Consider the following 20,675-nt stretch of genomic DNA (forward strand, 5'->3'; position numbering starts at 1 on the left):
AGAGAAAAGTGAATGGCCTTCCGTAAACTTCATAACGTTAATTCCTCTAAGTGAGTCGTCATAACCATACTAAATAATGACAATTTCGCATGTCTTGGCGTTGTTGGACGTCGATTTTGATTTTTGATTATAAGGTTTTCGTCACCCTAGACTGAGTTAGTCTAGCTATAGCGAACAGCTCAGGTGTAGGGTGTCATCCACATATAGATCTATACACAAATCCCCGCTCTCCCTCCAAGAGACTCTGGTTATAACTACAGGCTACGATCGTACACTTAATAGGTACCAACAGACAAAACTCACTAGATCCTTAATCGAATTTACGCGAAGAAAGGTATAATCTCATTCCAGGCCCAATGAACCATGTAAGTGAACCATTAAGGCATTGCTAAACATGTAAGTCATTTAAAGGCCCAAATTAGAATGAAATTATATAACATGGGCCCGAATATATATATATATATATATATATATATATATATATATATATATATATATATATATATATATGAAAGGACAGCTATGGCCCATTTCACATGTAAGATATTCACAGGCCCAAATAGCACACAAATAGTATCCAAGGTCCGTCGCACATGTTAATGGGGGCATTGAGGCCCAATAAACATATAAATAGTATACAGGACCTATCACACATAAAAATGGGCCACTAAGGCCCAATAACCTAGAAAATGATCAAATTAATTCGTTTGTTAGTTTATCGTTGGTTTTGGTTCAACTATTCACTAAAATAGCATAAAAGCCCACTTTTTGTAAAATGACGTTCTTGGCCCAATAAGCCAAAAATTTATAGTTAAGGCCCAATTTTGTAAGAATAACACTTTAGTCTCCATTTTGTTCAAAACTTGTGTTGATGACTAGTTTGTGGTAAAATAACATTTTAAACTCATTTTTGTCAAAAATACCATTTTTGGCTTGATTTTTGTGGAAATACACATTTTTCTGGTTTTTGGCTTTTCCGACCTAGTTTTTGGAAAATTTGTAGAAAAATCATCGTAAGTCGAAATTTTGATCTATAAATTCTGGAATTTTGGAAATTTTGTCTATTTTGTTCAAAATTTTCTCATAATTTTTAATGGCTTCTAACAAGTGTGAAATTGTTCACCTTCACAGGCTGGTCGGAAATTATTTCAAATTTGATAGGCAGTTTTGTAAAATTCGCCAAAAATTTTATAAAAATCGTATGAAAACGTGAGACTAGTCATTTTAAAGGTATAAACCTGAACTTTTTGCATGTAAAATAGTTTTGAAAAATACTATCATTAAGGGGGTTAAAACAGTCGGAGATTGTACCAAAACTTTTCTGTCAAGGGATGTTTTATGAGTTTAATTTATAGATCTTAGAACACAACACTCATTTTTGATATTTAATGTGTATAAATCTCAGATCTACTAGTTTACATGTATTATATGTGATAAAACAAATTTTTCTCAAGGTTTTTATGAAGATCCAAGGGACAAACTTCATGTTCTTAGCATATTTTTAGTTTTATGAAGTAAACAACACAAAATCACCAAATGGTTCAAGAAAACACACATAATCATGTATATATGCATAAATCTACACATAAGACTTGTATTCCCCCCCCCCCCCCCCCCCCCGCCAAAAAAAAAAACCAAGTAAAAATCGAAAATAGGGGGTATGAACTCACCTTTGCTTGATGTTTCGGTTTTTGGAGAAGAAGCGGAAGAGATTTTTGGTCTTAGCACACCTTTGTTGTGGATCTCGAGTTTATGAAACTTCTAAGGTGTGATCATGGAATAAAACCATGTAATAAGGAGTTTTTCATGTTAAGATGAAAGAAGATACTTGTGTTTGATAATAACTTACCAAGAATTGGAATGACTTGATGAAGATCCTTAAATCTCTAGCAAATTCTCGAGATCTTAGAGGAAGGAGGAGAATGATGCTTGAGAGTGATTGAGGAAGTGTTTGAAAGAGTGTGTGTGTGTGTGTGTGTGTGTTTGGTTCTTGCCGAGATATCAAGAGGAGAGGGGAGAGAGTTGGTGAGGTGACTTGCTTAGAAGTATTGGGGTCCTTGCATGGATATATGTTGAACATTATGGAGGTGGCACCTCCTAAGTCAACTCTTACTACATTTCCCTTTTTTAATTGATGTTAGGCCGAGATCTTTGGGCCAAGGAGTGGGAATGGAATAGTTTGAGCCCATTAACATTTAGTTAGGATTTTTGGAACGTAAACATAAAATTTTCAGCCCATTGGTCCCTCATTAGTGGTCATGACCCAATGAAGTCCAATTGAAAAGGGTTATGGCCCATTTGTAAATTTAAAATCACTTATGGCCCAATTTGACCCATTAGGAATAGAATGAACCATTCTAGGTCCACATGGCCCAAAATGTTAAGGTTTATGAATGTGGGTCTAATTAGAGCCCAATTTGGGTTTCTAGGCCCAAGATAGTCAAGTTGAAGGTTTGTTGGTCCATTAGGCCCAATAAGAGAATCCTAGTCCATAGTGAACTTGAAACGGGATGTCTAAGGTTTTCAACTCATAGTTGAACATATGAGATGTATTGTATTAGGTTTTGACCTTCATCCAAGAGTTTGGATTCAAATGGATGATGTTTATTGAACATAGGGTACGATATTCACTTAGAGTACAAGCCTTACAATAGATGATGTTTTATGACTATTTATACACTCTTCAACTCCTTAGAACTTTTTGTCAGTCTGCAGTGGTGTTTGTCAGTCCGCAGAGCTTCTAGTCAGTCTGCAGAGCTGTCTTTAACCAATAATTATGATCCATATATTACAATTGTTTATTAAAAGGTAAATTTTAATAATTAAAAGGTACACGTTATTTATTAAAATATAACAACGTCAAAGGACCAAAACTAAGGTTAACATAAAAGTAAACAAAAACTAATATTAGTTGTCCTCTATGCATTACAATTCAAGTAAACTGTCATGGAGGTAAGACTACAACACTTTCAACTTGTATTTCCCAATGCATAAGGTTTGGAATAGGATTCACAATCTCAGTTTGATAAGCATTTCGATATGCCGCAATAGTTAACTTATAATGTACCATAAGTTGGATTTCTTCAATTTCAAGCATTTGTAGTGATGCTATAGCGTGATGATAAGGTATACCACACTTTTGCCATTTCCCGCAAGTACAAATGCCACGATCTAATTGCACGGATTCGGTGGTTAAATACTTACTCACTTCATATTTGTCACCAACAATATGCCTAACCCTACAACCATCAGAGTTGATAAATATTTTCTGAAGCATCTTAAGTTCATAAGGGGTCAGAAGACAATGAAATTCCCCTGTGAAATTAACCGCATCATCAAATAAAAATTATGATGCAATAATTTATATTAAAACATATCATTATTACCTCCGAATGCAGCACGTTGACCATACACTCCTTGCATGATTTCATGGACCATTTGAATGATTGTTGTTATTGGTAACTCATGCCTGTTTGTCATTATCCAAGTGACAACATCAGGAATGTCAATGAATTTCACATTGAAACGTACTTTAGGGAAAAATGCCCGTACCCATTTTGCAATGGCAATATTGTCAAGCCAGTGAAGATCATTCCCATTCACCTCATTTTGTAAGGTGTTCAAACTCCCATAAAAATCAGACACATTATACGTTTTGCATGTCTTCCATAGCAACTGCTCCACAACTATATTGTTTCCGGTGGAAGCCCGTATTTTCTAAGCTATATTTTTTCAACAATAACCATGATATGAATCAAGATAGACTCTTTGTACTACGAAGTCTATAGAGTCAGACATATGGCTTATGAAACCTGTTGGATTAGTGTCTAAGCCCATAACTATATTTGGTATGTACTTGACCCAGTTGTGCATGGTCCTTTTGGGTTGCCTTCACTAAAGCAACTTGTTAGGATGATTTATGAAGAGAGAGGTTATTATGGTTTAGTAATATATTATATGAATAATATATTAAAGGATAAATCATATAGTTTAATTAATATTAGACAATAATTAATTAAGAATTAATTATGTGGTTAAAAGACATTAATTAAATAAAGGGGGCTTAAACTGTCAAATGTGTAATAGTTGAATATTGGGATGAGAAGCCTTATGGACTAGGCATGGATGAAATTAAGGATGTGTTCATCTTAATTTCGGCCATAAGGTCCCTATTCCAAAAAGTTCCTTGGACTGCTTAAGGCCTAAGCTGTCCATTAGGGTTTTGACTGAAACTCTAGCAGCACAAGTATAAATAGAACCCCTAGGGCATAAGTTTTCGGCCACTTGAAACCCTAGAAGAGTTCATAGCTTAAAATTGTGATTCCTCCCTCTCTCCAATATCATCCTCTTGCTTGTGTGGTGTTTGTAAGCCATTAGAGGAGTGACATTTGTGACTCTAAGCTCCAAGACAAGAAGATTCAAGCCATTGTTGAAGAGGTAATCATCTGGATCTAATTTTATATGATAATTTCAAAATATGTATGCTAGATCTAGACTTCATAAGTCTTGGATGAATTGCATGTACAATAGAGAAACCTAGATCCAAGCTTTAGGGTTTGCATGAGCCCATATGATGTTCTTTTGGCTCAAACCCATCAAAACCAACTTCCATAATGTCACCTAAACATTCTTTCAGCCTCCTCATGAACCATACCCATGACTCATTATAGTTTATGGTTCCTAAAGCAACTACTATAAGTAGAGGTTCGTGATTTCCATCTAAAGCAACCGCAATGTACATGGATGTTATGTAAGTCCCAATTAGAAGTACGTGACAAACGAATATGATTGGTATCATAGACGTGAGAAACGTACGAATCTGCAAGAAAAGATAAGAATGGTAGCCGATTAACAACTTCAAATAACCAAAAATTTAGTATAAAGGATTACATACCATGCATCCCAATGCCACAAAACAAAATTGGAAACGATCGTACATATCTTTCTTAATGCACGTGAAGGTGTTAGGATTAGTTATTTGCATATTATGAAAGAAAATCGGTAGGTTGGAGAAAAAAAATTCTAACACATAATTAAAGGAACTCATTTTCACAACTTTCCACAACTTCTCAAAATTAAAAGACATGTCCAATTTAAATGAAAATCTATATCCGTTAATCCGCGGAGCTGTTTGTCATTCCGCAGAGCTGTTTGTCAGTCCGCAGAGTTGTTTCCAAGTCTACAGAGCTTGTTGTCAGTCCGCAGAGCTGTTTGTTAGTCCGTAGAGCTGTTTGCAAGTCTGTAGAACTTGTTGTCAGTCTGCATAGCTGTTTGTCAATCCGCAGAGTCATTTATCTTATTTAAATCATCATTCATTCTTCAATAAACTCAGACCTTTATTCTAAAATGGTCACTAATGTACCAACTTCTTCAAATGCAGCGACATCATCCGATGATACACGTCCATGGGCGAAAAAAGAGGTGATGGTCCTAACACGATGTTGGATGAACATTAACGAGGGTGTGACACCAATAGCTCCGCCTCATTGCCTTGTAGGTGATAAATGGATCTGCATAACAGGTTTTTTCAACCATGAGATGGGAGAAAGACAACACCGCCTTAAAGAAGATGTTGTTACTAAGTGTAGGGATGAGCATAGGCGGGTACCCGCCACATTTGGCGAGAACCGGAACTGGAACCGGAGGTTTCTAGAAAGTTAGAACCGGAATCGGAACCGCTCTTAGCGGTTCTTAAATTTTTGGAACGAGTCCCGGAACCGGCGGTTTTGTTCTGTGAGCGGGTAACTCGGTTACATTAACTTTGTTAATTTTTGTTGATAAAATCGCAACTTAGTTATATCCAAATCGAATCAATTCGGACCAAAGAGGGACATAATCGGACAATATATTCTAAACCGGTCTAAGTAACACACACATATCTATATGAAATACTAATCTTTACTATATTATTAAGGATATTGCCTATTTCTTGAAAATTAAGAGGTATACCTATTATAACATCATGTACAATCCTCTTAAGCATAATGAAAACATATGCACATGCTCCTTTGATTGTAACTGACGGTAATACATTCTCCCTATATCGAAACGTGGAAACTCCTAATTTCATTAAGATACCATCAGTCATCGTTTCTACCAAATCCCTTATGTCTCTCTAATTGCTCTCTTCCATCTCTCTATATATCATCTCTTATCTCAGTTGATTAATAGACATTGCTTGTGGAAGAACCCTTCGCCATCTCTTCTCTCGAACTCTCTAATAAGAGCCCTAATTCATATCCCTCCAATTCCATTTATGGTTCTTGTATCCACATTTTCCTCCTCCGCCGGTATCTCGTGCAAGCTAGGTAAGTTTTTTCTTCACAAATTCATGATTTCATTGTTTTTCTTCACAATTTCAGGTTGATTATCGAGTTTTCTTTAACGATTTAAGGTTGTGCGACATTATTTAGGGCTTCATTCACCACTATCTCTTTCTAACACTGTATATGTGTGTGTGTGTGTGTGCTTATTTCATGGAACTGGATTGAAATTTAGATACCAATGACCACCATCTTCGATTTTTAGCACCACCCGAAGAAATGTTCGATTCTCAACATCACCCATTTAGTAGATTTTGAAATCACACCATCGTCACCAACATTCACCACCATTGAACAACTACCAGATGCTACCTTCTTTCCAGTAGTATCCCTTCTGAACCTTAAAGTTTAACCACCTAATTTTTCTTATTTTATCTCTTAATCATTGTTTTAGGGTTTTGGTTGTGGCTGCCTTTTCCCTTCTCTTCGTTTTTCTCTAAACAGAAACACCTGATGGATGTGTACTGAGAGATTGATCAAGAAGAAAGAGGAATCTATTTCACGAAAAACAGATTCACAAGGATTCGAAGAAATCCTTCTCAAAGAAGGAGGTAAATATTCTAACGATTGTAATTTTAATCTATCGAAAATCATTAGAGGTTTTCTAGATCCTATACCTCGAGTTGTGTGTATCCTAACCATTTCGCCCTTGATTTTAATTAGTTTTGTGCTCCTTTTCTTATTAATGTACATCTTTTTTCAAAGATAAAAGAATACATTGCAACTCCAAACCAATAATGCCTTCATATAATTGTAATTCCATTTCTTTATGGGAGCATGTTTCATCTGGAAGTTTGGGTACCAAAATTATTCATTGGGCTTTAGTTTGGATTTTCATGATTTGTGGTTCAGTTGTACAATTATAGTGACCTCTCATGACTTAGATCCGTTTAGGTATACTTTTCTCACAAATCAACATCTGGATAGCCAATTACATGTCTCCACAAATCTTCGACATCATTTTAAACATTTATTAGGAGATGTGTGACTAAACTGTTGTTCAAAAAGGGTGGAGTTTATGTGTGATGTGTTATGTTTCCTAATTCAGCTTCAAGTTTGAGCCTAGCTAAACCATTGATTTGAATAAGAAGATGTTAAACAAGCTAATCAAAAGGATATTAGATCCTAATCCTATGACAGTAAGTTCATATAGTCATTTGTTATTTATTAACTAAAAATATTAACCCATATTTTAGTTTTTCTTTCACAGAAAATTGTTGAAGTGGTTGAGAACGAATGGTTTAAGAAAGGATACATGGTTGAGATCATATTATACATGTTTTTGTGTTTATTTAAGGTGAAGTCTTCTTTTTATGCCCATCCATGCTCCAACATTGCTAACATTTAAGTACGCTAATTTTCAGTTCTGTGAAATCACATTCTACTTGGTTTTCTTTTCTTTTTGGCATAATGGTTGATTTCTCTTTCTCTATTTGTTATTTGATTCGGAAAGAACTCATTTTTAGGAAATAACTGAATTTTTCTTAAAAAATAACATCCTACTTTTTTCTTTTTGTCAAGAACTGTTTTTTGTTTCCTTTGTTTATTTTTATGAACTTAGGCATGTTTTTATGTTTTGTTGGATACATTTTAAGGAAACTTAGTCTTCATTGTCAAACGGGATTATGAAGAAAATATGATTTCGTCATCAGGTGTTAGAAATAGTTTGAACTTTTCAGAAAATTGGAAAATACTAACGCACTTCTCTACTTTTTTGTTCTATTTTACAATATATTTTTCTTACTTAATTTCAAACCAACATGCAAATTATTGTTACTTGAGAGTGTAATTTTTGAAATTAATACATTTCTTTTTAAACAAAAGATGCTAATAAACTTTATAAATGATTCTGTGGATGAAATCTTAAATATGCAAGTGGCTATTCTAAGTTGTTTGGAGTGATTTAAAAAAAATTGATTTATTTATTAGTGATTTTCGAGTATTTTTTTAATTAGACCTTGAACAAATGAAGATGTGAAAATAAAATGACTTACATTTGCGAGATTGGTATACAAGTTTTTATTTTCCCGATGTAAAATTCATCAGTTGTCATAGAGAAAAATTCACCATAATCTTACCTGCATTTTTGTTGATTATTTTGATATGTGATGTTCATTTTTTTTTTTTCAAGTTATTTTTGCGAAACACCCATCTTTTTTTTTATTGTATGAATTCTCTCATTTTGATAAAACTTTGTTGATATTGCAAATTTTAATAGAAACCCCCACTAACAACTATCAAAACAACATCCTTTGGTACATTTAAAGTTGATGGGTTTGCAAAAAAACCATAGAACAATGTTATTTTGAATTTATTTTGTGGTGCATCCTAGAGGCTCAAATGTTTTTGTTTATATTTCATTTTTATTATTTAGCATATTTAAACCTTATTTAAAAGGTTATGTATTGTATTCGTCGCTCATAATTACATGGTTCCTAATGTTTATGTTTAATCGAGTAACAAACGATTCCAACAATTTAGTGTGTCATAAAAATTTTTTATCTGTCATTTTAAAGAATTCTTTATTTAGAAAACTAAACTAAAATGAATACCATGGATATTTAAAACTATATCATCATATAATATGCATGGGTATGCTTTTAATATTAATGTTATTGGAAATTTAAAATAAAAAGTGAATTTTATAGATTGAAAATAGATTGGAAAAACAAATGATTTATTTAATGCTTAATATGCGTTTTTATTTTTTATTATAATATTTTTATTTGCTTTCAATTTGCCCATTAAAATAGTATATCATCACATTTTAATGGATCACACACTTCAACAAAATACATTTTACTATTAGTATACTTTTTTTCAAATTAACTATCCAAATAATAGAATATATTTCAAAAATTGGAAGTATAATGTTATCGTATGTAAATTGTTGAAGTTAGCTTTTTAATAAACAAGTAACAAAGATTTAATATATTATTTGAAAGGTGAAAGTATATTATCAAACTTATAAGATAATAAAAAATTATTCCGGAGAATTTTTAAGCGATGAGTCATCATAAAATTGAAGCCACGAATACATTGTCCGTCGGAAAAAAAACGAATCGCTAAATTGAAACTAATGTTTTGTGATAGTTGCTAACACATTATCACTTATTATTAGTATAACATGTTTCCTAATGCAAATAATCGTTGAATTGAAACTAATCATCATTCGCCGGAAAGAAACGAATTGCTAAAACAAATTATTTGCACCTGTCACTTGGCGCGGGTAAACGGCTAGTATATATATATATATATATATATATATATATATATATATATATATATATATATATATATATATATATATATATATATAAATAAATAAATAAATAATAGTTTGAAAGACTTGAATTGTAAATTGTGTATTGAAAACTAAACATATACAAGAATTTATACACAGAAGACAAAACTGAAACCTAATTTAACTCCTGATAAACAGGAATAGTGGTACACGAAGGTAATTGACCTAAGGACTAGGTGAAACATTGACTCAGTTACTTTCACTTTATAGCCGTTGCATTTTGTAGACGTTATTACCCCCCTGCAAGCTCAAGTGGGTGTTGAACTTGAAGCTTGGTGCGAAGTGTGGCAATGCGATCCTTGCTAAGTGGTTTGGTGAATATATCGGCAAGCTGATCACGGGATGAAATGTGACTAATACGAAGGGATTAACTATCATCTTGTTCTCTAACAAAGTGGTAATCAAGAGCTATATGCTTGGATCTTGAGCTGATGATTGGGTTTTTACACATGAATGTGGCACCGACATTGTCACAAAAAATAATGGGAGACTGTGGAAGTTTGATATGAAGATCTCGTAGTAAGTGTTGTATCCATAGTAATTCCGCAGTAGTGTAGGCTAGAGAGCGATATTCCGCCTCTGTACTGGAGCGAGCAACAACCCTTTGCTTGCGAGATGTCCAGCTAATCAAGTTAGGACCATGAAAAATTGCAAAGCCATATTGAGAACGACTATCGTCTTTGTCAGAGATCCAACCGGAGTCAGAATAAGCCAGAAGAGAAGACACCTTGTGTGATTGAAAGTGAAGGCAATGTTGTATTGTGCCATTCAGATAGCGGAGGATGCGTTTAACGGCTTGCCAATGAAGTGTGGTAGGAGCATGCATGAATTGACAGACACGATTGACAGCGAATGCAATATCTGGGCGAGTGATAGTAGCATACTGTAAAGAACCAACTGTTTGTCTGTATAATCGTGGGTCAGAGAATGGGTCACCAGTTTGCGTGAGAGGCACGGATGGATCTACTGGAGTTGTGACTGGTTTGGCATCTGTCATCTTGGTGTGAAGAAGAATATCACTAATATACTTTTGTTGTGATAGTTGAAGCCCCTGTGTTGATTTGGTGATCTGAACACCAAGAAAATATGTGAGATTACCAAGATCTTTTAGTGAAAACGTATGATTGAGATTTTGTATGATTTAGTGGACGATATCAGGATTGGTTCCGGTGATGATTAGATCATCAACGTAAACCAACACATAGATGATAGCAACAGGGGACTTGTGCACAAATAATGATGTGTCAGAGTGGCAGGCGCGAAAACCATGATGAACCAGGTGATGTTTGAGTTGGTTGAACTAAGCTCTCGGGGCTTGTTTGAGCCCGTATATAGCTTTATGAAGTTTACAAACTGCATGAGGGTTAGACTGACTTATAAAACCTTGTGGTTGTTCCATGTAGACTTCCTCAGTTAAGACTCCATTGAGGAATGCATTGTTGATATCTAATTGTCGAATCGTCCAACCATTAGATAGAGCAATGGAAAGAACCAAGCGGATGGTAGTTGGTTTGATTACGGGACTAAAGGTTTCAAAGAAATCAATGCCTTCTTCTTGACTGAAACCTTTAGCCACGAGTCTAGCCTTGTAGCGTTCAATAGTGCCATCCGAATGCCTTTTGACCCTGCAAATCCACTTACAACCCACAATGTTAGCATTAGATGGATGTGACACAAGTGTCCAGGTGTTATTACACATTAAAGCGCCAAATTCATTTTTCATTGCATTTAACCAAAAGGATTATTGAGGGCTTGAGGGATGTTTCTTGGTTCCGAGGTGGGAGGAGAGACTGTATTTGTGAGAAAAGTTTTAGGTTTGAGAGAGTTGGTGCGAGCACGAGTTATCATATTGTGTTTGTTGTTTGCAACAGGGCGAAAGATGTGTGGGGGGTGTTGTTTGGCTTGGGAACTGTGAGTAGGGCGTCTATGAGATGGACAGGAAGAGGGAGATGATGTGAGTGGAGAGGAGATTGGAGGATTTGAATCAGCAGGGGTAACAGTTGATGGTGGTTTTGACTGAGAGATAAGAGGGGGGGAGGGAGGAGTAGGTGGAAGTACAGAGAGGCTTGCTTGTTGTAAAAGATTAGGGGAGGTAGGTGAAGTGGGAGATACAGTGGAAGGAGATGATTCGGTATGGGACGGGTTAGTAGCAAACGGGAACACTTCTTCATTGAATATAACATGTCGAGAAATGTAGAGTCTGGAGGTGGGGCGATGAAGGCATAAGTAACCTTTGTGAGAGGTGCTGTACCCTAAGAATACACACGGTAGAGATCGAAAATCCAATTTATGGGAGTGGTAGGGACGGAGAAATGGGTAACAAAGACAGCCAAAGGTTCGTAAGAAACCATAATCAGGTTCCTTTTTATAAAGAGTAGAATAGGGTGAATGGTAATTGAGAGTGTGTGTGATGGTACGATTGTGAACATAAGTGGCTGTTTTGAAAGCGTGTTCCCAGTAGTCATGGGGTAGGGAGGAGTGAGCAAGTAACGACAAGCCTTTTTCAATGATAATTCGATTTCTACGCTCAACAAACCCGTTTTGTTCGGGAGTATATGGGTATGCAATACGGTGATTAATGCCAGAGGCAACGAGATAAGAAGAAACATTCCGGTATTCACCTCCCCAGTCTGATTGGAAGCTTTGTATTTCACATCCAAATTGAGTTTTTATCATTGTACGAAAATGAATAAAGGTTTGCAAGACTTGAGATTTGGTTTGAAGAAAATAGATCCACACAAATTTTGTAAAGTCATCAATAAATAACACAAAATAGCGATTTCCATTAATGGATAATAACGGGGATGGGCCCCAAACATCTGAATACATAAGCTCAAAAGGTTTGGAACAGGAAATATGAGAAGATTGAAATGGAAGTTTGTGACTTTTGCCTAATTGGCATGGTTCACAAAATGACAATAATTTATTTGTAGAAATTGGAAGATGAAATGTGGACACAAGGCAGTGAAGAATGGCTTCATGTGGGTGAGCAAGACGGTTGTGCCAGCCGGTCATGGAAGTGCGCACACACGAGAAAGCCATGGTGGAGGTAGGTGTAGGAGAAGGAGGTTGCAAGCGATACAATCCATTTTCAACGTGGCCCTTGAGAATTGGAGTGCCCTGTAAAGTCTTAACCACACAATGATTAGGCCAAAACTCCATGAAAACATTGTTAGCTTGGGTAAGCTGAGAAACACTTAAAAGAGTTTTAGTGAGTCGAGGAACAACAAATACTTTTGGTAAATGCAAAGAAGATAATGAAGTTGAGCCAAAATGAGTAATAAGAAGCTGTTTACCATTACCAACTTGAAGTTTATCATCTCCGGTGTAGCGTTCACTGATTTGGAGCTTGTTTAAGTCAGGGGTAACATGGTCCGTGGCTCTTGTATCAAAGTACCAGGAAGGATCCACAACAGTGGATGGACTGTGATAGTTTGCAATGTTGGCTTGACGAGGTGCAGGTGAGCGTGAGTGATCACGCGGAGGTGGGCGCTTGGAGGGGTAATCAGTTTGATTGCCCCGTTGCCAACAATTGATAGCTTCATGACCGGGTTTGTTGCCCAATTGACAGTGGAGACGACGACGACGATTTTCAGAGGTGCTGGAGTGAGAATTGTGAACTGAATAGTTGGTGGAGGTGTGATTTTTGGGAGACGTGCGTGACACCTGTTGAGCAGAAGGAAAGGGTGAAGAAGGTGTAGGGATTGAGGGCGTGGGTAATTGGGTAGCAGCTTGGCGGGCCACATCTTGATCTATTCGGGCTTCCTCTTGAAGGAGTAAGCCCACGAGATCATCCACAGAGGTGTTCTGTGAATGCATAAGGAATGCAGAGGCAAACGGGCTGTAAGATAAATCAAGACCTTGAAGGATATACTCGATCAGATCATCGTCGGAGATAGGGGTAAGATTGGCAGCCATGGAATCTGCAATTTGGCGCTTGCGGTTAAGATAATCAAGCATAGAAAGTGAACCTTTGGTGATGGTCTGTAGCTGAAGTCGTTGGGCCATGCGATGAGCGCGATTTTGTGCTTGAAACGTGCGTTCTAGTACTTGCCATGCCTGTTGAGAGGAGGAACAGCGGGCAACAGTGGCAAGAGTCCGATCAGAAAGGGTAGATTTCAACCAAAGAAGGACAAAACGATCTCTCTTCTTCCAGGTAGTGAAGTTTGGGTTGGGAATTGGGGTAATATTCTGAATTAGGTCACCAACATCAGCATCTGCAACAGCTTCAGCAACAGGTGGTGGAATTGTTGCTGGTGGCGATGCCGGATTGAGGATGAATGAATCCAAATCGAAGCATTCAAGAGCCGAAATGATGTTTGTGCGCCACAAGGGGTAGTTGTCTCTATCTAATTTGATGCTGATTGGGGGAATTTGAAAGTTTAGGCTCGTAGATGCAAGATGTGCAGCGGCAAGGTGCTGTTGAGTGGTAGCAGCCATTGATGAAGATCGAAAGAAAAAAAATGGGTATCTTACTGCTCTGATACCATAATAGTTTGAAAGACTTGAATTGTAAATTGTGTATTGAAAACTAAACATATACAAGAATTTATACACAGAAGACAAAACTGAAACCTAATTTAACTCCTGATAAACAGGAATAGTGGTACACGAAGGTAATTGACCTAAGGACTAGGTGAAACATTGACTCAGTTACTTTCACTTTATAGCCGTTGCATTTTGTAGACGTTATTAATATATATATATATATATATATATATATATATATATATATATATATATATATATATATATATAAACCGGTTTCGGCGGGTACCCATCAGGTAGCAGTTCCAAAAAAATGAGAATTGGAACCGAAACCACTTAAGGCAGTTCCGAGGCGGTTCCGGTTCCAAAAGCGGGTATCCGGTTCCGATACTCATCCCTAACTAAGTGGATGGAATTAAAGGAAAAAGTCATATGGTTCAATCGATGATATAATTATATTAAAGATATGCCACTTTTTTGCGCAGACGATGAAGAAATTTTACAAGTTGTTAAAGAGCATTACATGATGGAGCGTGATGAAAGTGAGTTTGAATATGATGACTTTTGGAATGTAGTGAAAAAAAACTAGTATTTCATGTACACTGTAATATTTTATGCGTAATGTTTGCTACTTCTTTATCTTATTATTTGTAAGGGTTGTCTCATCTGTTTCCATGTATTTATAGTGTTTGTAGTTTCTGGAACAAAGTGTTTGTATCTGTTTCCATGTATTACGCAGACGATGAAAACAACCTAATAAAAACCAATTATATAAAAATAACCTTATACAAGACAGTACATATAAATAACCTTAAAGTAACCAAATACATCTAAATAACCTAATAAAAACCAACTACATCAAAATATCGTACTACAAAAACATTAAAAGTACGCAAGATATTTTATAAGATTCAAAGGGGCTTCATACTCGAATTCCGACCCATCGCTAATGGATTTGTATTCCTCTTTCACCGACTCCAATATCACTTCCTCGTCTGTCTTCATTGAGCCCTTCATCATCAATTTTGTTGTAAAGATCATTGAATAACAAAATTTATGTTTTTACTACATACCATTTAGCTGTGACAACAACGATGTTACGATAGTTTCCTGCAACGATTTGAGGATCAATGTTGTAGGTATAAGTTAAACGGGTTGAAAAACTTGGATCATTCACACTGATGCTCTCGTACACAGTAATATACGCACATGTTAGACGTATGATCTCCTCAGCGCTCCATGGTTTGGAACTATTATGAGTGAAAATTTGATGGTGTCCAGAAAAATGAGTGAAAGAAAGGGTGAAAATTAGATGAAATCATACGCATACTAAAGTGAATTTATAGTAAAATATTAGCATTGCGGATCGAACACTATTTGATACAAAGTACACGAAACAGTACTGCGGAATTAACAGTACTTTGCTGCGGAGTTGATGAAATAGTAATGCTAATCGAACCAGTGCTGCGGAATCAATAGTACTTTGCTGCAGAATTAACAGTACATTGTAGGAATACTAGTTTTTTTTTTTTTGTCTTATACAAACTTCATAACAAACACATTTTAAAATAAACATCATTCATTCAATTTTCGTAAAGAGTTGGATTTTTTTTATTTACAATATGAGTTCATCTTCAAATTTCTATAGTTGCATTCGTAGAAGTTGGTGCATTGGAGACCATTTCTATATTTTTCAATACCGGGGTGAGTTGATACAATATTTAACCAGTATGACAATTTATACACTGATCCATAGAGGTGTACATTGATCCACAGAAGTGTACACCGATCCGCTGATAACTGTTCTATGGATTTCCAAAAAGTTGTATGGACTGATATTAAAGAGTTCATTATTTTTATCTTTTTTTTTTTATCGATTTTTTTACATAACAATGAGATAGTTTTTTCATGGTCATTTATTTTTTCAAAGAAGCCTTTTTTTTTTTTTTTTTTTTTTTTTTTTTTTTTTTTCATTTACCGACTTTTCTCAATTTTCTTTCCTTTGTTTTCTTTCCTTTGTGAGTAATTTTGTCCCAAAAAGGGACCTGATTTGGATGCTGCTGTCGCTGTAATCGCATTCTGTCTTTGAATGCCGATGAGAGGTGGAAGCACTGCTTTGTTACGCATGCGTCTTCCTTCCACTCCTACTCACAAAGGTACTCTTCTATCCAGTTCCTCTTCCTCAATCAACCCTTCGTTTTTATTATCATTAGGGCTCCATAATTCCATCGACAATAATCAATTATCCTTAAATTCAAATCCAAAATCGCTTTCAACCACACCTGCAAAATCTGATCGAATTGGTAAAACCATCGATAACCTCGACGATGATGAGTTCTCGTTTCATCAAATGATCCATAAGAAGCCTCTGCCATTATTAAGCGAATTCAACAGACTCCTCGTAGTAATTGTGAAGAAGAAGCGTTACTCCACAGCGATTTCCTTGATCAATCAAATGTTGTTCTTGCGAATATCCGTTGACGCGTATATGATGAACATTGCGATAAATTGTTTCTCTCATTTACGAAGAATCGATCTAGGGTTTGCTATGTTGGGTTGCATTGTGAAATGTGGTCATGAACCACTTGTGTCTACTTATAATACTCTATTAAAAGGTTTAGTGTTATCAGATAAGGCTTTTGAGGCTGAACATTTGTTCAAGAAGCTGATCAAAGAGAAAATCTGCGAACCCAATGAAGTTACATATGGGACAATCATGAATGGGATTTGTAAAGCTGGAAACACTAAAATCGCCATTGAATTACTTACATTTATGGAGAAAAGAGGTTGTAAACCTAACAAGGAAGTATACACCACAATCATAGATAGTTTTTGCAAGGAGAAAAAGGTGGATGATGCTTTAAAACTCCTCACAGAAATGATTGATAAAAGAGTTTCTCCAAATGTCATTACTTACAATTCCTTGATTTATGGTTTGTGTAGTGTAAACAGATGGGAAGAAGCCAAGAAAATGATTATAGAAATGGATAAAAGAAAGATCAATCCTGATGTGTTTACTTTCAATACATTTATAGATGCATTTTGTAAAGAAGGAATGGTGGAAGAAGCTGAAAGTGTTCTTCATGTCATGATAGAAAGAGGTGAAAAACCAGATGTTGTCACTTATAGTTCATTAATTGATGGGTATTGTTTGAGAGGTGAAATGAAGAAAGCCATGAGAGTTTTCAACACCATGATTGATAAAAAAATCAAACCCAACATCATCACTTTTAACACTTTAATAAATGGGCATTGTAAAAGATCAAACATAGATGAAGCAATGAAAGTTTTCAAGGAGATAACTCATAGGAACTTAGAACCCACAGTTTCAACTTATAGCACTATTTTATACGGATTGTTTAAGGTAGGAAGATGTGAAGATGCTCTAAAACTATTCGAAGATATGCAATTTATACCCCTAACTCCAAATTTCATCACGTATTCAGTCTTATTAGATGGACTATGCAAAAACAATAGAGTCAATGAAGCATTGTCTTTCTTTCGTGATATAATGAAGAAAGGTGTAAACCCTAATGTTGCTATGTACACTGTTCTTATTGATGGTAGTTGTAAAAATGGGAAGCTTGATGTAGCTTTAGATCTTTTTAGTGAAATGTGTTCAAAAGGTTTGAAACCGAATATTGTGACATATAATGCTATGAATAATGGGTTTTGTATAGAGGGAATGATTGAGGAAGCGAAAGAACTTGTTATAAAAATGGAGAAAAATGGTGTTTTTCCAAATAGTTCGACTTATAACATTCTTCTTCAAGGGATTGTGAAGTGGAGAAAACCTAATGATGTGTTGTTACATTTGAAGGAAATGGATGCAAAGGGGTTTTCGTTTGATGCATCTTCGTTTTATTTGCTACTTCATATGAATCCAACAAAAAAACAAGATTGTAACTTTGTTGAATTGATTAGGAAACTTGCACCACAAGATATATTGAAATATAAATTCCGATTAGCGAAATAGCATGTGAGTTATTACATTGTGAGAAGAATGTCTTTTATTTTGGATAAGTTAATAACCGTTGTCTATTTTTTAATAAAGATTTTGACATGAAAGTACTTAAGTTTGTCAAGTTTTGTTGGCTTTGGCTTCGCTAATGCCCAAAGTTTGCTAAGATTTTTCGTTTTTCCCCTTAAGTTTACAAATTTGCAAAAATTAACCTTAAGTATGAAATCAAGTTTGCAAAAAAAAAAAAAAAAAAAAAACTTAAGTTTACAAATCTGTTATGTTTTTACTCTTAAGTATACTTTTCAAATTTGACATGAAAGTGGTTAAGTTTGTCAAATTTTGTCAGTTTTGTCCCTATGATGATTTTTGTGCATTAATGCCCAAAGTTTGCCAAGTTTTTTTTTTTTTCCCTTAAAGTTTTACAAATTTGCAAAAAGAAGAAAAAACCTAAAGTTTGAAATCAAATTTGGAAAAAAAAAATTTAAGTTTACAAATCTTTTATGTTTTTTACCCTAAGTATATTTTCAAATTTGACATAAAAATCCTTAAGTTTGTCAAAATTTCTTAGTTTTGTTCATGAATTTTTGTTTGTTAATGGCCAAAGTTTGCTAAGTTTTTTTCATTTTCCTCCCCTTAAGTTTACAAATTTGCAAAAATTAACCTTAAGTATGAAATCAAATTTGCAAAAAAATAAACTTAAGTTTATAAATCTTTTATCTTTTTATCCTAAGTATATTTTTTAAAGAGTAAATTACACGAATGGTCCCTATTGTTTGGGGTAATTTGCATGCTTGGTCCCTAATTTATTTTTTTAACTCGGAAGGTCCCTACTGTTTGCTTTTGTTACGCGTTTGATCCTAACTGTTTATTTTTGTTACGCGTTTGGTCCATGTCTTATCTAAAAAGACTATTATTTAAAGAGGAAAAAAATTATGGGGTAGGTGAGGTAAGGTGAGGGGGTGAGATTAGGGGTGTGCTTATTTAAATAAATTAAAAAAATCAAGGGCATAATAATCTTTTTAAGTAAGATAGGGACCAAGCGCGTAACAAAAGCAAACAATAGGGACCTTCCGAGTTAAAAAAATAAGTTAGGAACCAAACGTGCAAATTACCCTAAACCATAGGGACCATTCGTGTAATTTACTCTTTTTAAAATTTGAAATGAAAGTCCTTATGTTTGTCAAATTTTGTTAGTTTTATCCTCGGAAACTTGCCAATACAGGTAACAAGGGCAAAAAAAAAAAAAAAAGTTGTAAACTGTGGACATTAACGAACAAAAATTTGTCACAGGGACAAAACTGACAAGATTTGACAAACTGAAGGACTTTTATGTCAAAAGCCCTTTCTTATATGATGTCAAAGTGTATTAAGTGTATCTTTTTTTACACATGCAGGCTCAGTTTCTACTTTTCTAATGGTCATGTAGAACTGTTAAAGGGTAAATTAGTCATTTGTTGTAAATCTGTAATGCAATTGAGAGATTTGCTTGAGATGTAGCTTCTTAAAAACCCAAACATAGAGGATTATAAGGGTTGAGGTAATTTTTTTTTTTTTTTTTTTTTACTGTAAATAAATGTTTGACTTTTCTGCAAAATGTAAACTTTTTTATGTTATTTTCATTCAATATTGCCTGGACAAATGATGTTTTAACTTCAGATGACAGCATGTTGCATAGGATGTCCCTGCAAAACTTGAAACTTGAAATGACTATTATACCCCTTTAATTTATTTGGATACTCTTTTAACATGCAAAGTCTTTTTGATTGTGGTGTGTCAACATACAAACTGCCTTTAGTTTCTGAAATCGTAAATTCCCTTTGTTCTTTGCAGGTTAAAAAATTTGGATGATAAGGATGTGAGGGCATTTATGTCTATTGCCACCTTTTTGGGTGGGACAAAAAGTTGCAAACCATATTATATTGTGGCATTGGAAAGTTTTAATGGGAGTGGATTTGTACATAGTGAAGGGATAGTTGTATAGAAAGTGGAAATAAACTTAAAGATTGCGATGAAGAAATGGTCAATGTCATAAAATAGTAAACCCAATTTTATATTTTGTTATGCTTAGATAACTCAAATCTTTTTAAGAGTTTCAACCACTAGATTTTCAATTTTGGTCGATATTAAAAATATTTGTTCACATGTTTTGCTTTTGTGGAATTTTGTAATATGTTTTATCTTTTACAAATTAATGTATGTGTAAATATTCTAGACGTGCCATTTATATATATCTTTTTTTTTTTTTTTTAAAACATGGAATTTATAAAATATCCAAACCTAAAGAAAAGGTCAAAGAGTTTGAGTCTTGACGTGCGTTTTGATTGTAATATGGATTGATATACTTATGTGCATCGGGAAATTATATATGCCAATCACGTGTGTATATATATATATATATATATATATATATATATATATATATATATATATATATATATATATATATATATATATATATATATATATATATATATATACTAGCCGTTACCCGCGCACAGCGGCGGGGACAAATAGCTTCTTTCAACGATATTTTTTTAAAGAAAAATGTTATGTTCCAAAAGAAAGTTCATGTCGTGGGTGAGAGGAAGTGCGGTAGTCG

The 20,675-nt window shown here is 34.7% G+C and overlaps 1 protein-coding gene across 1 annotated transcript; it reads left to right on the forward strand.

Moving 5' to 3' along the window:
• Window positions 1–16,143: 16,143 nt before the first annotated feature.
• LOC145037685 (uncharacterized) lies at window positions 16,144–20,148 on the forward strand. Its single transcript, XM_078986386.1, has 3 exons — window positions 16,144–18,094; window positions 19,471–19,613; window positions 19,907–20,148. The coding sequence occupies exon 1, from the start codon at window positions 16,205–16,207 to the stop codon at window positions 18,089–18,091; it is 1,887 nt and encodes a 628-aa protein (XP_078842512.1). The 5' UTR covers window positions 16,144–16,204; the 3' UTR covers window positions 18,092–18,094; window positions 19,471–19,613; window positions 19,907–20,148.
• Window positions 20,149–20,675: the final 527 nt, after the last annotated feature.

Source organism: Lactuca saligna, chromosome 3 (assembly GCF_052625555.1).
Source record: "Lactuca saligna cultivar CGN05327 chromosome 3, ASM5262555v1, whole genome shotgun sequence".
NCBI classification, from domain to species: Eukaryota; Viridiplantae; Streptophyta; class Magnoliopsida; order Asterales; family Asteraceae; genus Lactuca; species Lactuca saligna.

Bases quoted from the DNA above. Each gene is read 5' to 3' on its own strand.
- LOC145037685 (XM_078986386.1), top strand. From the start codon at position 16,205: ATGCCGATGAGAGGTGGAAGCACTGCTTTGTTACGCATGCGTCTTCCT.